The sequence below is a fragment of the Seriola lalandi genome, unplaced genomic scaffold (genome assembly GCF_002814215.2).
Source record: "Seriola lalandi dorsalis isolate HSWRI2012SDOR001 ecotype SW California unplaced genomic scaffold, Sedor1 jcf7180002053712, whole genome shotgun sequence".
Classification (NCBI taxonomy): domain Eukaryota; kingdom Metazoa; phylum Chordata; class Actinopteri; order Carangiformes; family Carangidae; genus Seriola; species Seriola lalandi.
The window spans coordinates 20546-46295 of record NW_019524265.1 but is presented as its reverse complement, the minus strand read 5'-3'; the positions used below and the strand labels follow the sequence as shown (position 1 = coordinate 46295).

At 39.2% G+C, this 25750-nt stretch overlaps 1 protein-coding gene across 2 annotated transcripts; it reads left to right on the top strand.

The window, feature by feature from the left end:
• The first annotated feature begins 13270 nt into the window (after positions 1-13270).
• LOC111651665 (RNA-binding protein, mRNA-processing factor 2a) lies at positions 13271-24602 on the top strand. Of its 2 annotated transcripts, none has more exons than XM_023401675.2 (8): positions 13271-13749; positions 16316-16393; positions 17820-17858; positions 17968-18030; positions 19099-19249; positions 20066-20229; positions 22123-22195; positions 23505-24602. In XM_023401675.2, exons 1-7 carry the CDS (start codon positions 13474-13476, stop codon positions 22186-22188), a joined length of 837 nt encoding a protein of 278 aa, XP_023257443.1. In that variant the 5' UTR covers positions 13271-13473; the 3' UTR covers positions 22189-22195; positions 23505-24602. The 2 variants fall into 2 exon arrangements, with proteins under 2 accessions (XP_023257443.1, XP_023257444.1); XM_023401676.2 differs by having other exon boundaries at positions 13272-13749; positions 20066-20214.
• The last annotated feature ends 1148 nt before the right edge of the window (positions 24603-25750 follow it).

Genomic DNA, 25750 nt, shown 5'->3' with positions numbered 1-25750 from the left:
TAGAGTATTTTTTTCACAGATGAAAAATATCTGCTGCAAACAATGTGGTAAAAGAGACATACAAGCACTGATATTATGCTCGAATAAACTGTATTAATTACTTTTCAAAATGGCCACCACCCAGGTCTACTTCCTGTACAAATGTCCCATGATCCTCCAGCTCTCCTCATGCAGCCAGACTGGGAAATCCCACCGGACTCCTGTGCCGCTCAGCTGAGCCTCCTAACCAAGTTTAATATTTGATGAAATTAGTTCTGCTCACTGCTTCTGCGCTCTTACTTCTGCTGAATGCCTCCCAGCCCTAAATTGCACCCTGAATATTCCTTTTTAGTTAATGGTTGGTGTGTTTCACTTGTAATGAGTCACAATTTAAAGCTATTTGCAAAGAAAATTCTACCTTAAGTAAATACTGAATTTAGCAGGGTCCTCATTGTCGTGTGAGGTGGTAGCAGTTATTGCCAAACATCCAACTTTCACAAGAGGCAGCCTCTAACCTGTGAAAACATACTGACTGGGACAAAGTATGTTATCTGAAATAGTAAATGTGTGTTTGTGCAGACAGAGGGAATATCTGAAGAAAAATGCACTAACAGGATTTTTAAAAATAAAATATAAATCAAAATACAGAATCCTCAGGGAACATGTTTAATCCTCCTCTCAATAGTCTTTGTGTTTCTGTGATTTTAAACAAACCAAATTGTTTCAGTAAATCTGTGCCCACTGGTCCTGGGATAATCATCATAGGTGCCTCGCAGATTTTTATATTACACTTTGTAGAGATGATATAATAAAACATTTATTTCATGTTGATGAAGTAACAAAAAATTTAAACCATCACTAAGTTTTTTGGTTTTTTTCCCAGAAATCTTTTCATTCATTTTCAACCAAGATGCACTGAACAATAAAACTTCTCATGATGTTCAACACAGATCAGAAACAAACCTTGAACTTCCACTCCCGCCTGCCCCAACTGGTTCCTTACAAACTAAAGTTCTTGTACACAGTAAACCATTTTGGTTTAAATTTTGGTTAAATGTTAATTAGGTACACCATGTCTCCTTCCTCAAGTTAGTTTTTCAATATTAAACCAAACCAATATTTTTTCCTAACCTCAACCAAGAGCTGTGAGTGCACACAAGCAGAAAAAAAAAAAAATGCTTTAGTTACAAGGCAGAAATTATATTGAAAATAAATTCAGCAGGTATTTTCTGTATGGAACTTTTGCGATTTGGCAGATTTGTTAGTATATAAGTGTAATTTCCAGGAGACATGGCTGCTTGCTGAGTTACGTCTGTCTCATCTGAGGGTCAGCTCAAAAATTTCTAACTGGACTTATACAGGGGATTTCTGTGAGGAAAACCAAATACAGCAGGAATTAAACTGTCGTTAAAAGGCACGGTATAATTTGAGCAGAATAAAATTTTGACAGTGTCTGGACTATATATCCCTGTGTTTTGTATAAAAAGGAAACACGCTGGTCTTTTGAAATAGCTCCTCTTAAACGCCGGAAGGAATATTTAGATCAGACAGCTCTGACACAAGAAAGATAATAGGCAGCAGAAATATGAGGAAGGGTGAAGATGGTTTAGTTCACCAACTGTACTGTATTAAACCCAGGAATAATTAACCCTTCATCTGTTTGTCACTAGATTGCAATAAATTAGAGGTGTCACACTCTAAACTCGGGTTTCAGGATGAGCAAGTGGCGTAAAAGGCTGATGTTTATTTGGAACAGATTGATTTAGTGTCTGAGTGGGACTGAACTACGTCCTGCTGCTATTAACTGCCTTGTTATTGTCCATTAGATGAGAGCCATGCCTCGGCTCTGTGGAGCGGAGAGGGAACAGGAGAATGTGTGTTTAACATGTGTTTGGATTGGAGTCCAGTGATTGATGCTCTGTGAGATTTACCTACCGTCACTAGCAAAGCTCTTACTGCTGTGAATACTGCACTGCAGGACATGGTCAATGTTAAGAAGATCAGTCTGTCTGTCTGTCTGTCTGTCTGTCTATCTGTCTGTCTGTCTGTCTGTCTGTCTGTCTGTCTGTCTGTCTGTCTGTCTGTCTGTCTATCTGTATGTCTGTCTGTCTGTCTGTCTGTCTGTCTGTCTGTCTGTCTATCTGTCTGTCTGTCTGTCTGTCTGTCTGTCAGTACTTGTCCTTACATGTTAGCTTACATTTAGAAATGGTGTTCATTATGTGGAGCTACTGCAGCAAGCTGCACTATATTTCTTATGTTTCTCGCATTTTTACTAGATGTAAACCATCACATCACAGGTCATAGTCCAGAGTGATTTGCTGAAACTTTAATATGCTGTCCACTGTTGCCTCATCCCCTCACAACGCAAAAATAGCACGCTGCAGCTCTCAGCGAGCACTGGTGGCAGACAGAAGCGTGTCGGCCTGTCGTCACGGTGCTCTGAAAGCCTCTTATATAGTCGGTCTATATGAAATCTTTTTATAAAATAAAATAATAATGGTGTATTTGTGGTGCAGAGTTGTAATATAGGTCCTGGGCCATGTTTAGTATTTTGTCAATTTCCATTCTTCATCAAACAGTCCCCTTTTAATGACGACAGAAAGACAAACTAGTTTGACACACAGTGTGACACACGTCATCTTCCTATAAACATAATAAACTCACATCTGCCTCTAACTGATGACCTCAAACACAACGTTTGTGTTGATAAAACCAAAAATACACACACCGCTAATCTAATAAGTGGAACTGACCACGGTTCATTTAAAGAATCCCCCATGAGAAATAATATCCAGCAGCAACAATGATTGTTATTGTTGAGCTGATTCCAAATCATGTCAAATTCAGTTAGTTTTATTAGGCATGTGATGGTTTGGAATTTTACATTTTACGAATTGAGCTTTTTCACTGTATTTCATTAGGTCTCAAACCATTATGACAGTTGTTGTGATTTATTCTTTGTTAATGAGCAGGTAGTTTACTTTCCAGCGACGTTGCCGAAAAACAGAACCATGAGCTTTTCTTGTCACACAGTTGAGACGCAGGGCATTTCAGTCACAGGCTGGTCTGATTGTTATCTAAAGGCGTTCCTGTCTTTGAAATCCCTGAGCTGGTTGAATATCTACAGGCTACTACTTTATTCCTCATAATGGATTTAGCTATACAGATGCATCCAAATACGATAACATACAGCATTCAGATTAAAGTGTCCAGCAAGAAAAATCAGCCAGTTTTTCCTCTTTAAAGTCTCTGTCTGTTTCATTTAATCACTAGAGAGATTTCAGTTTCATTAGGTGCATCTACTTCTTTTACACATGAGGAGTCTTGGATTGAGGAAACAACAAATTGGTTCAATTAAACATGTCTTTCCTCGGGCTCCTGCAGGTTCAGCACCGAGGTCCACTTTTTCTACATTCTGTTATCTCCACCAAAGAGATTTGTTTGTCAGTCTGTTATTTTGCAGAATATCTCAAAAATGTGTTTACAGATTTCAGTAAGAGTTAGGCAGTGGGCCAAGAAACACAAGAAACAAGCAATGTTTCTGGTGCAGATCCAAGATTTTATTTTGGATTGGGTTACATAACAGGATAACTTTGCGAAGCCCTGTGATAGACTGGCAACCTGAACAGGGTGTCAGCTGGGATTGGCTCCAGCCCCCACAGCGAGCCTCAGAAGATAAGAGGTATAACTAATGGATGGATGGATGGGTAGCTTTGTGAGACTTTTTTAAAAATGTTGCTATTTTCTCATTGCACTTGCTGGTATGAAAATCACATTCATATTCCACAATTGCCTCACGTGTATGTAGTTTAAATATTTTCTAAAACAACAAATTTAGAAGATTGTTCATCCTTAACAACATACTTTCTAGTTTCTTTAGTCCCTCTGGTGGTTTTAAATTACATAAATGAACATTTTGTAAATCCGTTGTTTAATCTGTACCAAAACAAAAGTGTATAATGAATTGGTTTCACAGGAATTAATGCGCTGAAAGTATTTCTTGATGAACAACCGTTTATCAGTCCTCCCTTTATCTCTGTGTAGTAGCTACAGCACAGGTTTCCAGATACAGGGAGGGTCAGTGAGCACGAGTTTTAGTTTTGGTCTGTGCGGACGTGCGATGGTACCAAACCAGGAAACATCACAGGGACAAGACTTCAAGAAGCTGTGCACAGTCACTGCTGAACACAACAAAGTAGTGACACTTCTCGCCTCCCAAACCTCAAACTGTCATTTTTAAGTCTGTTTGGCAAGACACAACATGTCAACAGGCTTGACATAATCTTAATCTAAAGATCTGAGTGCATGTCGTGTCTTCTGCCTTACAGTTGCATGACACACAACCACCCCCAACACCCCCACACCCCCCGGTTAATTATCCTCTTTCCCATTCTCTTTTGCATCATTATCTTGTTTTCCTTGTTTTCCTGCTTTTTGCCTTTTCCCACCCACTTCACGTCCCCTTGAGAAGCTGGCAGCAGACATCGTGATCCCACCAGCGTCTCCAAGCTGGGAATCTGCTGCCCTTTGGTTTAAATAGCATAACCCTCCGTGTCCCATATTCCATACACAAACAGGAAGCTAAGACCTTATTGCTGAGGGAGGATGTTGTGAAAGTGTTTATTTTTCAGTGCTTCATACTTCACCACCTCTGAATATGACAAAAATCTGCTGGTATCTTGAGTTCTCTTATTTCTTTGCCACTTCAAATGTCTTTAAATAATGACTTTCTGCCTCTGCTTTAGGAATGTGATTCAAACAAGGGGGGTTTTATGCATGTTTTTCCCATGTTAAGGAAAATCTCAGAGGAATTTCTTTTTCATCTGCTAGTTTCACTTCATGAGAAAATGACTGTTTAAATGGTCCCAGTGGATCGTTTCTTCAGCATTTCCTCTTGTTAGGAATGCTCAGAGTGGGAGTGTTTCAGTGTAATAGGAAATAATTAAGTCTGTCTCAACAAGCTATAAGATCAAGAATAAGATCATCTCTGCCCTGTCTTTTCTCCAAGATCCCCAAAAATAAGTGTGAGAAAGACAGAGACACTGATAGACTGCCAGAAAGAGAGGATGGATTTATTTTTATTTCTGAGCTGCGAACAATATGTAACACACAATCTCACAGTAGTCCCCCAATCTGGCAAATCTTTCGGAACATTTTTTAGCTCATAGTTTTGTTTTCTGCTTTGTATGAAACAATAAACAGAGTCGCTGCTGGCACAGACTTTGTTGTCATTGTAGAAAACATAACAGCCCTGAGATCCAGGAGCGGTGGAGGCAATGAACTGGGGTTACTGTGTTCGACGAATGCTAAGAAGGAGAATGACAGATGGAATATATTTTTGTTGTGAGCCTTGAAGTTTGGATGAGATTAATGGTTAATGCTCATGTGCAGAACACAAACACAGCCTTCTTGCATTTGATGGTTTATATCATCAGTGTCACTGAGAAACCTCAGCCAAAGGCCTCTGCAGTAAAGCTGTGAACTCTTTCTCAAAGTCGTTTCTCATAATGAGTCACTGAGAGGCATCTGGACCAGGAGGTGATAGAGAAAGACAATGGTTGCTGTGCAGAGGTTATGACTCCCAGCTCAGCTAATGAAGGATTGGATCATTATGGTTTCTAAAGCTAAAAATAAGAAAAAGCATAGCAGGAAATGCACACGTGCGATTACTTACATTTCACTGTATCAATAAGCTGTACTAATGTGAAAAACGTAAATGAAGGCAGCCATCATTAATGTATAGAACTTTAGTGCAAATAATCATCAGTCGCAGTAGCTGGTTAGCATGCTAACTTCAGTAGTACTGACAGGGACAAGAGTTAATACTGGCATTGCTTTCCACCACTGGAGACAGCTCTCGGTGAGTAAAAGAATGAAGTTTGATGCTGAACTTACAACGTTTCTTCTAAGATGGTAAGTAAACAGCTGTTGATGCTAACGTTAACTATGTAGCAATAGCAAAACTTAAGAAACAGGTCCTTTAAAGTTATTAATTACGCCTGTTTTTCATTCTGTTAGACTACATGTCAAAATGTCTGTTGTGAAGAAGGTCTGTTGGATAGATAGATAGATCAACTCAATTGTAATAATAATAATTGTACTACTAGTAATAATGATAATTAATCGTTATTAATAAGAAGAAGAAGAGGAAGAAAAAGAAGAAGTAACAACAGTAAGCAACAGTAAGTGTTCCTGACTTTTATTTTTATTTCTTAACGACAGTTTATATGATACTTATATGAGAGTTATGTGCTGCAGCTACGTCTTATCTGACAGCAGGCAGGTGCAGTTTAGTGCTGGGTGAATGCATCAACCACTGCTCATCCAGAAAAAGTCACACCATGTAACTCCCTCTGGTATGTACATTTTTTTTTTACTTCAGAGCAAGCCAGGCTAACTGTTTCCCTTTGTTTCCATTCTTTATGCTAAGCTAAGCTAACTACGTGCTAGCTTCACACTTAGTGCACAGACATGAGTGGTGTCACTCCTCAAACCTAAGTCTTGGCAAGAAAGTGAATAAGTGTATTTCTTTAAACAATAACTTAAGATAATTTAACAACACTGCTTAATTTCAGCCTGATGTTTTTGATGCAACAATAGATGTTAGTGACTGGACTTCTTTTTTCTGTTTCTTTTGCAGTGACTCAAGGTTGACTCATCGCCTGAACTCATAAACAGAATTTTAATGGGTTTTCAGTACAACTAGTTTTACTGGTGAGTCAGTAAACTCAAAGGCTTGTCACAAAGAAAATACAACTTATTGAATTATTCCACTACTACTTTAAAGCTGCATTGATCAATATTTTCACATCAAGACTTAATCAAATAATTTGTGCAAGAGGTCACTTAGGTCACAGTAAAGAAAGAGAAACTTATAACCTAAACTTACAGCTCTAGGTCCTTTTTAGCCCCTTTCAGCTTATTATTTTGGCACGTGTTGTATGGTTCCTCCTCATTACTCACATTAACCACATTTTGTCATTTTCAGCAAACTACCGCTGAAAAAACCCACTGTGCACTTGCCACATAGCATCAAACAGGAGACAAAAGCGCCTGACCCACAACTAGCTGGCAGAAGAAAATGGAGCATCTAGCAACTAATGAGCCAGGTACTGAGCTACATTGAGTGTGAATATTGCAGTTACATTAATCAGCTGACCAGAAGCACGACTTCAGATGAATGCTGATGTCACTGTGAGTCTTCTGGATGAATAGGCAACTTTTGCCACAGCAAATTCTTAGTGATATCCGTGCTGTGTGTCTGTCAGTTTGTTTTGGAGTTCTTTTGTCCTCTAGGAGCCCAAAATGTAACTTTAAATACCTGATTTTATAACCAATATTTAACATTAGCAGTTTATCAGATATGAAAGGGGTCACTCATAGTGATTAAAAACTGGCTGTGAACATTGTGGAGCATGCAGCAGCTAAAGAAACAGAAAGTAGTGGAAACCAAAACAGAGGTAAAAGGACAGTTAACACTGGACTTACCTTTATCAGGTGGACACAAATGGGACTCAGAAAAAATGATAATGTTACTCCACAACTGCTGGATGTGTCAATAACAAACTGTCTGCTTTAAGTTCACCATATCAACTAATAGCAAACATATCTGGAATGCTGTAATGAATCACCTACAACGACTTGTGCACTTCCTCCATTTTGTGCACATCATGTATTAAAAATAGGCCTCTTGTCTCTTAATTGCTACAAAGAGCTGATGGAAGACGGCAGCTGTGACATCAAATGAAAGCAAAACATTAAATTGTTATTTATGTCTGCAGGCAAAACAGCACTGAGCAATTCCCCTCAAATCTGTCACTTTAGTGGAAATTCACTTACTGCTATGAATGTCTGTGGCACAAATGACATCACCTTAACGTTTAAATATACTTTCGACCAACAAAGCTATTCAAAAACAAGGATATGTTTATAAGTGCAGTATATAAAGGTTGATTGATTTCTAGCATATGTGGAAGCTTCTCCGTCCGCCCTCTGTCCTTGTTGGCTCTCACAGCAGGTGTGAGCCAACAAGGACTGTCCAACAAGTGTTAGCAAAAGGGCAACAGATAAAATACGGCAACCAAATGGATAAATGGTGCTATCACTCGCTAATAGGGGATTACAGATATTATTCGTTTAAACTCTTTCAATAAAATCCCTCAGTTGAAGGAATCCAATTTATACGGATCATGTCCAGGCTGAAGGCGCGGCTACATACATGTCTTTGACTAGCTTCAATGTATTCATGAAGAGAGCTATTTATTGGACAAAGTATTCACGAAACGTCACAAATGCATCCCGCGCCTCTCTCGCTCAGTGTGTGGGTGAAAAAGCTCCAGTGTTTCCTAGGACCTCCAAATGGATGTTTGGCTGTACCACAGAGGACACGGAGAACACAAGCTAAGTGCTTTAGCAGCGGGTGACGCTAACGCAGTAGGACAGGCTCAGTGTGGCGTGAAGCAGAAGAGTGCTGTGTGAGGTGACTTATGGGACAATGGGGCCGCTTTTCGCAAATAAAACATGAGGCTTATCCAGAGCCTCTGAACTATACAGTCTCGGTTTCTGTCAGGTGTTGGTGGGCAGAAAGAGAGGGGGGGTAAATCTGATTTATTGCTCCTGAACTGTTTGGATTATCTGGTGGATACAATGAAGTGTAATTTAGTGAAATATATTGTTTTTTGGCAATGTGCAGAATCCTATTAACTCCTTAGCACCCAGCTTTCCACTTTAATTTCCTCTTAAGTAGCTTTAATGTTGTTAAAACAATCCTATTTAATCCTTAACACTCTCTGACTGTATTATATTCTGCATATATATATACTGCTTAAGATTCTGATTGAAACTAATATTCAAACCCAAATCTCAGTGTTTTTATGGCTAAACCTTTTTTTTAAAAACTTTATGTCTTGTGCATCATTTTAGACACATTTCTTCCAACATTTAGTCTGATCTGATTCTAACTTCAGAAACTGTGGGAGCTGCACCAAATTTAAAATAAAACTCTGTGTCAGGCAGAACCATCATCAAGACAACATAGTGACCACACGCTCACAGGGACCACAAAATAAATTGTCTGGTAAAAATGACACAAGACCTTTTTTTTTTATTTTCCTGAATTTATAAGAGCGTGAAAAATGAAAACAGACATAAATGCAGGACGGTTGGAGTAGCAGGTCGGGACACTGCCTTTTCAGAGTAATAGATATTAATCTAGTATTTTAAACAAGAATTCATTACAACATATTGTATGTAGATTAGCAGTTCGGGTAACAAGAGGAATCTAAGGGAAATCTAACTTTCCTTCCATCGTCGAAATATTTTATTTTGAAATACTAAATAGTTTAATCTTTTCTTTCCTCCCATTAGACAACCATCCACTTAAATAAAATACTTTGGTCTGAAGAGAGCCTGCAAAAATAATATTTCTCATGCAGTTTAATGCACATGACAGCCTCCTACCATCTATCATGCATGTACAGTATTTCCAAACTGGCAACAGCAATGTTTGAGACATGTGGGACTAGTTGTGATGTAAAAGCAAAAGACAGTCATCCAGCAGGTCCATAAAAAAGTAAGTAATTCCCTCTAGTTTCTTCAATTAATGAGAAGCAGTAGTGATTTGAGTCCAATAAGGCACCAAAGTTTTGAAGCAGTCCATTTAGGCTAGAAAACACAAACACCTCTTGATAATTTTAACTGTAAAAGTCTCATCCCTCAATTATGTACAGACTCTATGCCAACGCTTTGGAGGAAGCGGCCTGTGACTTCAGCTCCAAACGTCAAGCACTCCTTTAAATCCAACCAGAGAGATGTATAAATAAGACATAGTTTGTGCCTTACATCTACACAAAGCTATCTTTGGTAGTGAAGATCACAGTTACATCTTTGGGCATAAAAGGTTCAGAGCTTCAGTGATTCAGTTCTGCTTTTTAACCCTTTGTATCCCAGTGGTCCATATTTTTAGACCACTGATTTTTAAAAAAGGTATTTATATATTTATATTAAAGGTATTTTTATACAGTTACATTTAAGAGATGTTGGAAGAATAGAGAACATACCGTAAAGCACAAATCAAAGGTATCACTAAAGAGTTTTCAGGCTGCTAAGTTTAGAGAATGTGATTTAGTGATTTAATAATTGGTCTGATTTGTCAGAAATGAGAGATCATACAAAAACATATATTTTTCCGTACATATTTTGTTTCAGCATGTTTTAAAAAAAAAAAAATAATAATAATCTGCCTTTACCGCAAGCAAATCCTTCATTACAGGTTGAGAAATATCAGACATGTTGCAAAATGTTTGAGATCATATTAACGACAGTATTCTGTTCATACACATATTTAGATTTAAAGCAATGAACTGTGTTTCACTGTTATGCATAAGAATTCAAAATCTTTATACGTGTAAGAGCAAAAAGGCACTAACTTTGTCAGGTTTTAATTTCTCATTTTGACAACAGAATCTTGGACAACACATTACGATCATATCATCCCAAATCTGCTGGATTGAAAAACACAATATTGAATTGATGCCCATCCCTGCAAAACTGAGTGATGCAAGATGCGGGTTTATGATCATATTATGTGCCCAAATGTGTCTTCTTTCAGTAAATTGTGAGGAAGGTGGATTAGATTTGATGTAATAAGTCCTGATAGAATGGAGGATGTGCCTAAAGATGGTGGCCTCCTGCACATTGGAACCTTGTGGCACAGACTGTAAGAGCTGTACATACTGAATGAATTAATGATCACTCAGCAGCACAGTCAATATTTCATAGGCAGCTGGTGTTACTAAAATGACAAACAGAGCATAATATATGTCGTTCCTTAACGTTTTCAAAACTCAAGTATAATACAGCTGTTGAGTGATGGCAGAATAGGGCAAGATCTCCGTATATCTACCGGGTTATCTTCTGGTTTATTCTTATAAAACATACATGTGTACCTTACTTTCAAATTCAGCTTTATTGTTCCCATAGGAGAAAGGTGTCTTGCTGCACAACGACTTGAACATAAAAGGTAATAAAATGCATAAGATATATACAAAAAAAATATGTAAAACATGTGCTAAAACAAACCTGCAAGCTCCCAAAACATCATGATTGCTGGTGTACACCCAGCAATCATCATAAAACTCAGTTATCAATGCATAAAACCATATCACCAGTGTCACCAACTTTACTTTGATTTCAGGAACAGATTATGATACTTGATTCAACTCTGCCAAAACCACAAGGGGATTAGCAAGAAGGTCCCCAGCCCCTCCCTCCTTCAACAGACAGACATATCAGATGTACATGTACGCTGTCTTAATTCAAATCCAATAATAACTTGCCTGATTCAGGAGGATTTTCATTTATTAAATCACTTAGAATTGTGTGTATTCTAAAATTGGTATAATCGACATGGTAGAGCTGCTTTTTGATTTTACATAGGACTGCAAGTAACAATTATTTTCATTATTCAATTCATCTACAGATTAAATTCCAAGGTGACGTTTTAAAAAGTCTTATTTTATCCAACCAACAGTCAGAAAACCCAATGATATACAGTTTACAATGATTAACAGTAAATGTGTACATCTGAGAACCAGTGAATGCTTGGCATTTTTTGATTAACTGATTGTCAAAAATACATTTACAGGTCAGTAACACTGAGAAAAACATTATTTTTCAGTGCCTCTTTAGCGCTTCATCTCACACTGAAGCTTTGCCCTAATATCTGTTTGTGCGCTGTTGCTTAATAGACACATCTCCTCTCATCGACTGACGGGATCCGTTTGTCCCTGTGTATACCACTTGGGTTCATTATGTACAGAAACATGTAGAAAACACAGCGAACCGTCACTATTTTTAGATTAAATCACTGAGAAGTACAGTGAGAATATGTCCGCCCACTCGGCAGCCCCCCTCCTCGCCCCGCAGGCCTGATTGTGCTCCTATACAAAGTCAGGAAACTGTCTGGCCTTTGAGAGCTGCCTTGTTGTGAGGAAACACACTGCATGCTTGGCTCACGTCCAGGGCAGAGCCTCAATACACAACACAGGCCTTTACTCCACCCACGCCACTCTTACGTCAGCCTGGATCCAAATCATTAAAACACACAAAGTCATTTATAATTATTATCATTTTTATTTTTATTATTATTATCATTATTTAATGTATTTGTTTATTTTTGAAGTGGCACCAGTAAGGATTTCTTTTTTTATCTCTGTAAACAAAGCCTGCTGGTTCATTTATTTCTTAATCCATTAACTGCAAATCACTGTCACGTCAAATAAATTCATAATTAATTTACTTTGCAGCTTTTCTTATTTTTGTTTTTGCATGAAGGTGTTTTATATTCAGACTATACCATTTTATTTGTCAGGCTGATTTTCTGATGAGACACTGCAATGTCATTTATGGGGAAATTGTGTGGCATCAAATGATGTGATCTACATTTCTAGGTGTGCGTGCGTGTGTGTGGTGTGTGCGTGCGTGCGTGCGTGCGTGTGCCTGTGTGTTGTGTATCGTCATCATGCAACTGAGGAAGTCAGTCACGATTGGCTGTAGATTGTCAAGCTGAAGCTTTTCTCAAACGAATTGAACTATATTAATCTTTAAAAAATTATCAGCGAAATCAGTTTATGTTACTCAGATATACTAAAATAATTCAGCCTCAGTGTAAATTATTTAGACTTAACTATATACCTACATCCAACTATAATCCTATCATCAATAATGTGGTTGAAGAAGTCCTGCATTTAAAGCCTTACATAAGTCAAAGTATGTAAGTATTATCATCAAAAATATAAAAGTAAGAGTACTCACTATACAACCAAAACAGTTCTCTGTCAATGTCACATTTATGTATGTGAAATATCTGTAATATTGGATTTTTATTATTGTTGATGCATTGACATAACTGATTTCAGTAGAGCTAAATGTATTCATTTTAGAGAGCTGCCTGTTGATAACATAAAGTTGGAAAACTCGTTTTGCCTTATAAGAAGAAGAAGAAGAAGAAGATGTGTCTTATTATTACTGTAGCGTCTGAACTGCATTGTCATATAAAGTTGAGGGTTTTGTGCTAAATGACCATTGGCTCTCCGGGTCCCATAGAAACGGTGATGTAGCGGCAGAGGGGCCGGGTCTTCCTGCAACAGCTGAGGCGGATCTGCAGCTTGATTACGGCTCACAGCGGACTCCAACATAATTGATGACCTAATTGAAAAGCAGGAGGAGGAGGTGGGAGAGAGGAGGGGGAGGAGGGGGACTCACTCGCGGACAGGAGGAGAGAGAGAGACGCGCTCCAATGAGAAAAGTTTACTTGTTCTTCCTCCGCACAGTCCCACAGCTGAGGGCATTGATGTGAGCGCAGAGGCTTTCTGTTTTTTACGCGCACTTCTTTCCCCCCATCTTTCACCCTCACACACGGAGCACAAATCCACCTTCTCACCTTTAGTTTAGCGCGTCTCTATTTCTTTTCTTTCCTTTTCCTCCCTTTTATGAATGATTCTCTCTAGCCATACAACTTCTACTACTAGAATAACCTCGGATACCTCGCCGTCCTCGTCTGCACGACCTCACCTCGGCACACCTTCTCTCCTCAAGTTCAAACGCCACCAGGACTTTCACAGCAGCTTCAGACGCACTTGGGGAAAATATCACTCGACGAGGAAAAACTTGATACTTTGTGCAGCAGCAGCGGCAGCGGCTGAAGCGACCGTCAACATGAGTCTCAAAGCTGACGCAGAGCCGAATAACAACGTTTCCATCGAGGAGGAGGTGAGTTTGGCCAAAGTTTTTAATCTCTTCGCTGCGTCCGGTCGAGTTCATGTGCAGTGACAGCGCGATAAAATTGTGTTCACGGCTACAAAGTAAGGCTTTTTACAAAGTTTTGTTTGCAGGTTGTGTGTCGGGTGAGATGCCATTAGCTTGTTTAGGCTCCTTTCGCCGCACACCGTTGACCTGAAGCAGTTTTAAAAAGGGAGCAATAAGGAAAGCGCTAAGCAAAGGGGAAATGTGGTTGTTCTGGCTTCTCCTGTTGAGACTCAAAGTTAACACGTTACACAGACAATAAATCTTTAACATTTTTATTTTCAACACGCAGTTGTGTTCAGTGTGTTCAGTAACTAGAATCATTTGCTCCAGGTGCGGATTATTAGCTACAACAAACGGCCACAAATGTGAATCAATTATGTAAACGTTTCATTGAAGATTCAGCCGTCGTTTTTACTTGTTTGTATGTGACCTTTGCTGCTTACAAGGCTCCAGGCTTTATGTTCATTAAAAAAAAAACAATAAATATATATGTTTTAAAAACGCGTTAAATGAGTAATATCAGCAGGCCTGTTTGTATTGGAAAAGAAGAAATATTCTATAGGCCTAACTTAAATAATTAGACCTTATTCTAGTTTCTAAAATATCCACTTTTTTTTTTCTTTTTTTTCTTTCGTCTTCCTAACCATCGTTTGTTTCCAGACATTGCCTGTGTTTGTTTTCAGGTACAAATATACAAAAATAAATAAATAGAATAAGATGCATCACACAAACCTGCAACTTGATTTGAAAAAGCTCCAGGTCGTCATGAAACCTAAAATGGCCTAAAACCATTGACATTCTTATTTGAAATGTTTGGATGTAAATATAGGGGGAGAATCAGAATAGTAATAAAAAAACACTTAAAAGTAATTGATTAATTGAATTGCTTCTCAAATGATACATGTTGACTTTTTACAGCTGCCACTCTTAATTTCTGTGTGGCCAGCTATATTTCCTCTTTTAATGACTCCTAATGGAGAGACACTGAGGGGGGTGCCGGGCCTTTTGTTGGTCCTCCATTGTTCCCATTATCTTCCAACAAAGCCTCATGTGGCCACTTGACTTTTCTTGGTCTAATTTGCTGATGTCTCTTTTTTCTCCTTGTAATTTAAGATCAATCATTGAGAAAACAGGCCAGGAATGTATTTTGAGGAGGAAGCAAAATCCTGTTTCAAGTCCATTTAGAGGCCTGTTAAATCAAGAAGCAGTATCTTGTCAATTTTTTGTTTCTAGAAATTCACCTAAATATGTGATGTATTTCAGGTTTTATAAAAAACAGTGTGTGGGCTTCACACAGCTTCAGGTTTATACACTCGCCGCCCTGGAGCCGCTCAATCAATAAGGAGGACAGATTAAAACATCTCCATTGAGTTGGTGTCCAGCTGCGCTGGCCTTCAATTGCCGTATGAGCTGACTTGTAAAGGGCTGAGAATTGCTGCTGTGCTGCACCTGAAAAATGCTGGAGGGCTGGCAGGGTTGGGGCCGCGGGTCAGAGGAAGGAAATGGTGTCATGCTGTGCACTGTTGTCCAGTGCTGTTCCTCTGGCAGCCCCATTGTACTGAGGGCCTCCCTGCCGGCTGGGAACTAATGGGCCTCGCACCGCACTGTTTATTTCCCCGGCCACACTGGACTGTACACGGCATCAGTTTTCAATGTCTGGTCAGTGGAAATCCAGGGGTCCTTGAAGGGAATCTGGGGGTTCCCAGCAGGATGGAGACATCTAAAGTTCACTGTTTAGCTCGTAACATGTTGGCTGTCTCAAATTCAGTTTTTAATCATAGGTTTCACTCAGGTGATTGTTCAGTTCTGCTATGCAAAATATAAAATCCTAAGGGGATTCTATTGAAATCAAGCTGTCATCTGTTTTGGGTTTTGGCAATAGCTTATAGCAGTGGTTCCCAACATAGGGATCGGGACCCACCCAAGGGGTGTGACATGAGGTGGCTAAAAAAAAATAGAAAACCAGTGGGGAAAAAATGATGTAAAATTACATATTTTCAGACCTCCTTCTAATCTTTATTCATTACTGGATAATTTTACTATTCAGAGAAGTCTGGGTGGGGGGGGGTAAATCAGTCTTTGGTTTAAACTACTCACAACTTGTAAACGTGCAAATGCAGAGGTCAAGAAGACAGAGCTTCATGTTGAAGGGGACACAAGCCAAAAAAGCTTAAAGGATCAAATCTCCAGCAACACTTTTGGCATACAGAACAACGGTAGTGTGTTTCAGCTTTTGACCTTCATCAGTCAAGGAAAAAGTTTGGGAATACCTAACCAATGGGACAGTTGACCCATGACCTTTTGTAGCTCAGTTAATATCTCCAGCTCCAGCCATTTATCTTAAATATTAAGAAATAAGATGTTTTCTGTTTATCTTTCTCATTTTCCAGGCCTGTGTGTGTGTGTGTGTGTGTGTGTGTGTGTGTTGCAGCTCAAAGTTCATATCCCACCTGCTGGTCTTTCAAGAAAATGAAAACAAAAAAACACAGATGATCCAAATGACCAAATGCAGTTTTGTGTTTGTTTGTAGGTACGAACACTGTTTGTCAGTGGCCTACCAGTAGATATCAAACCACGGGAACTTTACCTTCTCTTCAGACCCTTTAAGGTAAGTTACATCATGATATATTTCGAAGGAAAGGGGGTGTTATATGTTGTATAGATTGTGAAGGTAATTTTACGGTTTGGGTATATAAATGAAATAGACTTGACTTCTCACCCGTCTTAAAAGTAAAGCAAAGATAGCTGCTGTGTGCCAGGTGCTGGAAGAGGGTGATGGAAAGTGTTCTGGGTTTTTTTTTTTGTTTTTCCTAAAAGGATTATCTGCCCACAGAGGAAGACCTTTAAACATTTTCTTAAATTATTGAGGAAGCAACAGTAAGTGTGCAGCTAATACTTTTTAAACCACTTTTCATGCCTGTAGCGTTTGATGCTTCAGCTCATACAGCACAAATCAGTGCTCCTTTTTTGTACATGGTTGAAATCAAACGATCCCCTTGTTAACGAAAGTCCAGATATTTGCATATATGGAAATTAGGCCACATCATTGTTCGTCCATTGCGCTGTCTTTTTCTTTTCTTTTTCTTTTTTTTTTTTTGTTTTTTGACTGGACTCCAATTCCATAAACACCCCTCCCACCCGTGTCCTAACTAACCAAATTGGAAGTGGTATCCCGCGCACATGGATGATCTTGTGGAATGTGTAAATGAGTAGCCCTCGCGATTGGCCAACCAACCCTCTCCGTGACCCAGCTCGCCCACCGTGTAGGGAAATTTTTTTTATTTCCTCTCATAACGTTGAGACATTGTGAAACCACTTAAATGTTTTGTTTTCTTAAGTCACTGTAACACTGCTTTTACTTTCTTTACTACAATTGGCAAACACAGCACAGTGTGCAAATTGGGTTTAATCTGATTTATTTGAGGTTTATTTTATTTTTTATATATATTGACTGTATTCCACCTTGTTTTTGTTCTCTGAAGTACTGCAGGTAAATCTGGTTTGGATTGTTGCTAAGGATTTATCACAGCCAGTGAAAGTTGTTTAATTTTTCCATGGCTGTAAATCAGGATCAGGCAAGATCCCATCTATCAATACTCTGGTCAGGCAAAATTCCCCTTCATATTTCAGGAATTCGTTCATTCTTTAACCAACCCTTGGGCTGTTTTTAAACTTGATTTAAAACCAGTGGCTGTATTTGGAATTCATGCTTAATCTACACTTAGACCAGTGCAAAAGAACCCTCATGTATTTGATAACATTTAAACCTAACTTGGTCATCACTTCATTTTCTTATTTTTAGCTTTGAGGATAAAATCGGTGAAAGCTGCATTTGTTGGGACTGTGCATGTGTCACATTATTTAACTTTCACTAAATGTAAGCTGCAACACTGTCGCAGAGGGATCTGTGATGTCCTGCTGTCGAACTGAAGGTGTACACAAGCAGGTTTCTCTTCGTATAGCGAGAGGCGTTCATTCCTGACTTTGTGCATGTGACTCCAGGGTGGATAATTGGCTATCTTTCTTCCCTGCAGGGTTATGAAGGGTCACTGATTAAGTTAACTTCAAAACAGGTGAGATTCCTTCCATCAGTGTAAGGAGCAGCTTTAATACTATACTAAAATACTAAACAAGTGGCCAGGCAGTGTTCTCAGTTTGTTTCTTTACCTTTTTGTCTTCCAGCCTGTCGGGTTTGTAACCTTTGACAGTCGGTCTGGAGCTGAAGCTGCAAAAAATGCATTAAATGTAAGCATTGCCTTGTTTTTATTGCTACATTTCGTCTTTGAGTCTGTTGCTATTTGAGTTTCCCCTTTTTTGTATTTTTTTTTTTTTTTTTTAATCCTGTAAGTATTGCTTTGTATTTCTTAGATTTGTTCTAACATTTGCTTAAACCTAAAACGAATGATTGGGAGTTTACAAAATTCTTCTTTCCCATAGTATTTCTAAAAGCCAACCCATTTTGTCTTTTACAATTCAATGGCAGGGCCATTTTTGGAAAGAGGCCAGAATCCCGTAGCCTTACGGTAGTTTACTTTGACCTTGATACACATCCTTGTTAGTCTGAAATAGCTTTCACTGCTTTACTGTAATACTCGTTCTATAGCCACATGTGTAGTGTTATTTGGACACATCCTCGGTAGTGTAACCTCTTATTTTGTCACCCAGTAGCCCACGTTGGCAGTATCTAACACTTCTCTCTCATAGCCTAGCCTTCCTTATGAGCATCACCTCTTAGACACACCAGCAGTCTCACACACAGACACACACATACACCAAAATACTACTCACCTGCATGTGGGCACAATGCTTAGGGCACAAGAACACAAGCAGGGTTAAACCACCTAAAAGAAATGACACTCAAAAGTCTCACCATCAGCCCTTTTCCTTGTCTCCCTCTCCTCCTGGCTCGTGCGACGGGGTGAACTACTCCTCCAGTTGCCTGTGCTCTTGATTTCGTCATGAGGAAAAAGAGATGGAAGCATGTTGAAATATTTCAGTGTATCCTTCAGTCTGCCCTTTTTTATTTTATTTTTTTTACTTTTTTTATTTTATTTTATTTTTTTTAAATGAAGAGTTTTTAGTTCAGTGAAAGCAGTCAGGTGGAAGGGGGTGTATTTTAACATCCCACAGGACAACAGCACAGCACAGAACAGTGTTTAGCTCAAGGGAAGCTTGAAGGATACATCCTGAGTATTGAAACACAGCTTTAGGAAAGGAGGCCATGAGAGACTACTGAGTTACAGCCCCTCAAACTCAGCCCACCTCCCTTACTATACTATGTCCCCCTCCTCCCCTCCTCCGTCTCTCCCCCAGGGTATCCGTTTTGACCCCGAAAGTCCCCAGACCCTGCGCTTAGAGTTTGCTAAAGCCAACACGAAGATGGCAAAGAGTAAGCTGATGGCCACACCGAACCCCACAAATATCCACCCTGCTCTAGGAGCACACTTCATTGCACGGGACCCATGTAAGTTGTACGGCTGCACCACTCTAGGCTCTCTCATCCACTCTCACCTTGGCAATGCCAGTACTCGATTGCCCTTGTTACCCTTTTTTTAAAATGTGATAGGATGTTGTGGTGTTAAAGACAAATGGGCAGGGGGTAAAAACAGTATCTAACAAATCAAAGACTAACTCACCTCCACATGCATGTGTCATCTCGACTCTTAAGACAGCCGCTTTGCTTCTGTCCAGCTGGGAAATTCCACTCACAGGGTTTAGTCAGCAGTTGGTCTCTGCTCTCTTTGCCTAAACACCTGCTTGATTCATTAGATTTGGACAGGTGGTTGTTGACGACAGTGTTAAGCTTCACTCGGACCAGATTTCGTCTGGTGAAATTTACTGGTGTGGTTTGGCAATAGCAAGGAAGGAACAGGAAATGGCATGGGTAAGGTTGTAAACTGTGGGAGCTAGTTCAGATTGAAAATTTGTGCAAAGTGAAAGGGGGTGGGGGGGTCAATTTGCAGTGAGAAGCAAATGTGTCTGTTCCACATAGAAATGAATGGGGAAACGAAATCTGGTCTGACTGCTTCATAGGGGTTGTAAAAGTTATACTTACATATAGTTATAGTCACAGAACGAGCTATTACTACAATAAGTTATCACTGGTCAGTAGTAAACCTAAATGCCACACAATGCAGAAAGAAAACCTCTTTGCAGCATGTTTTGATGATGCATTTCCTTTAAGAATTTTAGCATCTGTACTTACTGTTTACATCATGCAAGCCTGTATGTTCAAGGGTAGGTAAGTCAGCATTTTTCCTCCTGCCCTGTACTTCCCCAGATGATCTGACAGGGGCAGCACTGATCCCAGCATCACCAGATGCCTGGACACCTTACCCCTTGTACACCACGGAGCTGACCCCAGGCCTCCCTCACGCAGCGTTCACTTACCCAGCGGCCGCTGCCGCTGCTGCAGCCCTCCACGCCCAGGTGAGGGACCAACCGGTGTGTTCCTCTCTTATCTTCTATTTTTTTAACTATCCTGTAGTACATATTCAGCTCTACAGAGACACAAAATGAATGCCTACACCTGGGTGCACTACTTGAATGCATGACTCTTATATAAGTTTCAGTGCTCAGGTGTTTTCATTTTGCTTAGTTTGTCCATGAAAGCTACAAAAAAGTTGAGGGGGGAAAAGTGCAATCCTAAAATATAACCATATAAATTTGATAATTAAGCATGAACTACTGCAATATCAAATTTGAGAACTTGGTACACTGTTAAAAGCAGAGTTTCAGATTCTTGAAACAATCCCAGTGGTCCTCTGAGGTATTACAATAACAGCACATAGACCTGTGTTGCTGAAGCCAATCCAGATATCAAGTCTGTAAATTGCTGTTGGCTGCACAACTTGTGCTCAGCCTTAATGTCAAACGGGGAGCTGAGTAAGTTAAAACCCAGAATTATATTGCAATAAATATTTGTAGTTTTGAAATGGAAAATGTCTCGACTCATGCCATCAGTAGAAGTGATGTGTACATTCCTTGATGTAGTGTAACCTTACACTTCCATGCACTTACCTTAAATCCCTCTCTGTGGTTGTCTTCTGACTGTCTTTGGCTGATGTCTTCCTTTTTTGCGGATGAGTCTCAGACATGGAGGTGTAATTTTTTCCTTTCCTGTCAGTGTGCTGGGGGATAAAAGGTGCTCTTACTGATAAAATGACCCACGTCTACAGCATGAACTCAAGACGTAGAAATCATAATTTCAGGAAAAATACAAATTTGAGCTTTTAAGATGGAGTTTGATCCTAACTAAGGTTTGTTGCTAAGGTTTGTATTTAGACTTTAGTTGCACTTTGTCTGAAATCAATTAAACATTCATTCTTGCATCTGGTTTGCAAATGTTCATTTCAAGCACTAACACAAATTCCATCATGTTTGTGGAAAACTGAACTGATTAACAAGATGGGGGACTAATGGATGTACAAAAGTGTTAACATTGTAAGCTATTGGCAGTGTAAATGCTACAGCAAAAGTGCAGCTAACTAAAAGGCAGTGGGCAGGGCTTTAGGTAACAATAGCAATGGAAAATATGTCTCATATTGGGTCATTTAAAGTTCATTGTGAGCTAACTTCCTCCTGCAATGTAAGAGCACAGGGGAGCATTGCACCGCAAAGTAGGCAGCTATGACATAGTCAATTTGGTCGGGCACAAGAGGCAGAGGAATGCAAGGCATTTGCTTGGAGAAATTGTCAGACCTGATGGCTTTCTCTGGAGGTGCCAACTTGCTGTCCTCGCTCCTGTTGGAACATAAGCTGAATATGTAGCCACACAAAGGGGGGAAAAGCCTTTTTAATTGCAATCTGATGAAAGATCCCTAAAATGCCCTGAGTTCTCTTCCCACTGACTCCAGGCCTTGTTGGTTTGACTGTATGACACAGCAGGGTTACATTAAGAGTCTCCAAACAACTGTTAACCTCCTGAGTATATTAAGCTGTTTGGCCCTGCAGTTGTGGCCTCTGTCCTGTTTTTAAGTGTGTAGACACGAGAGGGCTCATTCTGCCACAGGGTTTTGCCACAGGGTTTAGTCACAGGTATGGAAAGGTACAGGCATACAGCTCTTACCTAGTGGAAATGTTTAACACAAGGAGGGTTTAAACTCTCCACATTTCCATGCCTGTTAATTACTGGAGGACCATTGTCCTCAATGAGCTGCTACGTGACCCACATTCCCATGGCTTCAGTGACCAGGGCTTAAAGGGACAGTCGTCCTAAACCTGCTTGTCAAAGTAAATTTTGATGCGTGTGAATGGATGAAATCAACACAATTGAGGTTTGAAGCAGTGAAGCCTGGTTTTGGTCTGGTGTATATGACTATGTTTGTGTTTCTTTAGATGCGCTGGTACCCTACTCCCTCTGAGACTTCCCAGCCTGGATGGAAATCCCGGCAGTTTTGTTAGATATTTAGTGAGTAACCTTTGGTCCAACAGTGTTTTTAGATTTGCCAACCCCCACCCACCATCCTCGACCTGCTAACCTGATGCCACCCAAACTGAAACTTGCATAATGAAATAAACACAATGTTTAACTAGAAGCTGCAGAATGTTTCAACATAAATGAGAAAGAAGAGACTTATGAAAATAACTGATTTATTGTTCAAAGATAAGGTTGGTGATATTCTTTCTTTGTCATTGTAAATGGTTCCCATGGAAAAGATCAAAACCAACAGTGTTAATCTGCCAAACTTTCCCACTCCCAACCTGTCTCTTGGTCCCAAACCAATTTGTTCCTATTCAATACACAAATTTTTAACAGCCATCACTATATATTTTTATCTTTTATTGAATGTGAAAAAACGCTGGTCGAATAACATAATTTTAAAAACTTCAAACAGGAGTAAATCGTGCATTAGCTTGGGACTATCTTTCACTGCAGATTAATACACATTTGTTGGAAGAGTTCATTTACAGCACCAGGACAGTGAATGTGGGACTGACTCGAAATAACCGACAGTGCCCATATTCATGGTAATGAAGGAACATGTCACTCAGTGCAACAGTGTGGCTCATTAATGTGTTTTTTTTTAATCTTTGGAAAACAATGGAGCACTATGGTGCGGAGGAATGAACAGTCAGGCTTTGGATACACAGGATCAATTCTTTTGTTTGGTGCGTTGTCATGGGATTTACTGAGAAACAAATATGCAGAATATCGGCAGATGTATCCCTGTTTGACTGGTGATAGTCTATATTTTTCTAATACAGCTCAATAGTGTTTTCTGATTTAAAGCTTATTCATCTGTGCCATAGACCAATTGTTGTCCAACACTTTTAAAAATCCATCAATTAGCATTGCACCGGGTGACATGTTCATTATTGTGACACATTAGTTTGAGTCAATCTCCCATAAACTGCTTACTACTGTAAATAGTCACAAATGCATATTAATCTGCATCTGAAAGCGGTCATTAACTAGTAAAAACAATGGGGCCTAGCTGTTTTAAATGGTTTCATATTTTTTTGTTTTCAAAAAAGATTCAGTAACTTTAAAGATTTACATCTTGAGTAGGAACCAGTTGTCTTAGGGCTGAGTGTCACAGATGGTGAAGAAAAGGCAGTGAGCATTGAGAGACTAGAGCATTGTTGGTTTTTGTCTTTTCCTAGAATTTGTTGACAAAACAAAATGTAGAATATGACCAGTGTCAACCTTTTTTTAAATTCTGTTTTTAAATTATGGCTTTATTGGACTAACTCTTGTTTTCCCTGTTTTTACACAGGCTTCTGGAAACCACACCTTTGTCCAGCTGAAGTGAGGTTTGCCAAGCTCTTCATTAATTTAATCAGGTTTATTTAATGGACAAATGTGCATTATTATAAACAAACAGTATTTATATCTCCTCCCGATTGTTTCCGGGGGGAGTTTGAGTTGAAACCATCTTGCTGTCGACAATCTGAGCTCATCCTTGGCAACTATTGCGGTACCATCCTAGCACTTCAAAAAAAAAAAAAAAAAAAAAAAAAAAAACCTCATGCAAAGCCTAGTCAAAGTCAATGGATCATAATTGCTGAGGAAAATTGACGCATTGAAGTTACCGTTATTAAGCTAGTCCTTCCATGGGTAACCGCTGCTCCTGGGAGGTTTAGAAGCGTTAAGTCATTTGCATGTTAAAGTCTTTTTGGCATGAATTTAGAACGCAGAGTTCTGTGTATCCTAATTTTCTTAGTGTTTGTGTTGCCTCTTTATCTTGGCCTAGACAGCGAAATGTTTTGTTTTCCTGTAGAACCTTGGTCTTACCTCTGTGAAAGTTAGGCTGTTGTGTAAATGGCTTATCTCGCATGGACCTCGTGAATGCATCCCTTCGTTCTATGACAATCCCCGTCCTTTATGATCATATCAATGTCTGTCATTATTTGAGCAAAGGAAAGTACAAATATTTTTGTACTTTTTGCGTAATGTATATTTATGCATTTTTGTGCAACTAAATAATGAACCTGTATAAGTTTGATGTTTAGTCGTCTCCTGTGTTTTTGGTGTTAATTTTTGATCCTATAATCCTGTTGAAGTAGTTTTAAAGAAGGAAAAAAGTGCAATTTGTTTAAAGGGGAAGTGGGTATCTGTCAAAAAATGGAAGTATTCTGAGCGTGGCTTGTGCCATTCTGCTAAAATGAGATTGCTGTAAAACGATCTTTCAGAATGTGAAACTGGACTACAAACGTAATGGGTTGCTTTTTTTGGGGGGGCCATTTTGAAATGGGAAGCAGGATTAGAGTAATGGAGGAATTTAGTTTGTGGTTTAGAACATGTTTGTCTTTGTATCTGCTGTGCATAAGATGTAAAAAATATTCCCATCTTATGAATAAAAGAAGTGAATGCATTTCTCTGTTGGGCATCTGTCATTTATCGTTGCAGCGAATTGGTGGCCAATCAAAATTAACAATGCTCAATGCTAACTCTAAGAGCTGAACTCGGTGGACATCAGATGTTGACATAAATAATTCACAACTTTTCATTTGTAAGCACCCTAGCATTAGTGTCTCCTTGCATCACAGAGCTGACCGTCACACTCTGCCCCCATAAGCTGGCAAGATGGCTCTGTTCACCCAACCGTGACGGCTCCTTGAGGGACATTTAAGTGACTGTTCTCAATACGACCAGCTGCCTAATTGTGGTAACAGTGCTGCTGGTTAACTGCAAACATTTGTCCATCTTGTCCCAATTAAGTTATGGTCTATACAGGACTGGTGCTACACCAAATGTTGCCTTTAACAACATTTGATACGATACCCAGTGACAGCTTCATCTGTGCGGAACACTTCTTAAATCAATACGTTAGCATCCACTGAGCATTAGCATGAAGGTTAAAACTATAATGTCATGGTTCTTTGGGTTGAAATGTGCTGTATTTCTAATTTTTCTTTAACCATTAAATAGAAAAAATCAAGATGGGAGAATAATGCAGAGAAATGTATTGACATGACAAATGTCAACACATTTAATAAAGTTAATTACAAAGTAAAAATATCAAACATTTGGTGTTTCTCAAATGTAAAGATTTGCTACTTTTCCATTAATATGTTTGAAGTGTGTGTGTATGTGTGTGTGTGTGTGTGTGTATATATGTGTTCAGTATTTTAAAAATAATCCACACAATAAAAATGACAGTAATGAACAATCATGCATAATAGCCTTAACATGGGACGTTACGCTGCATCACTGGATGCCGACTAAGTTTAATAGAGAACTGATCATTTATATATAGAGGGTTAAAACCCAAACAAACGCCACAGTTCAGAAGAGGAAATGATTCTCTCAAGAATCACCATTTGCCCTTCATAGAAAAACGGGTCATTTAACATCACTTTCACACAGAATATTTGGATTGACATGAAATCAATAGAGTGTGAAGATGTGGATGCTATGAATTGGAAGATGGAAAATTTCATTTTCTCTGCTGTTTTTCATGTGAAGACACAAGCCAAGGTCACATACAAACCTAAACATATAGCTATTATCTGTTCTCAC

Excerpts from the sequence above, each read along its gene's own strand:
- LOC111651665 (XM_023401675.2), top strand. The coding sequence starts at position 13,474 with ATGATTCTCTCTAGCCATACAACTTCTACTACTAGAATAACCTCGGAT. Across the intron at positions 16,394-17,819 it reads TTCTCTTCAGACCCTTTAAG|GGTTATGAAGGGTCACTGAT; the intron begins GTAAGTTACATC and ends TCTTCCCTGCAG. Across the intron at positions 19,250-20,065 it reads CTTCATTGCACGGGACCCAT|ATGATCTGACAGGGGCAGCA; the intron begins GTAAGTTGTACG and ends GTACTTCCCCAG.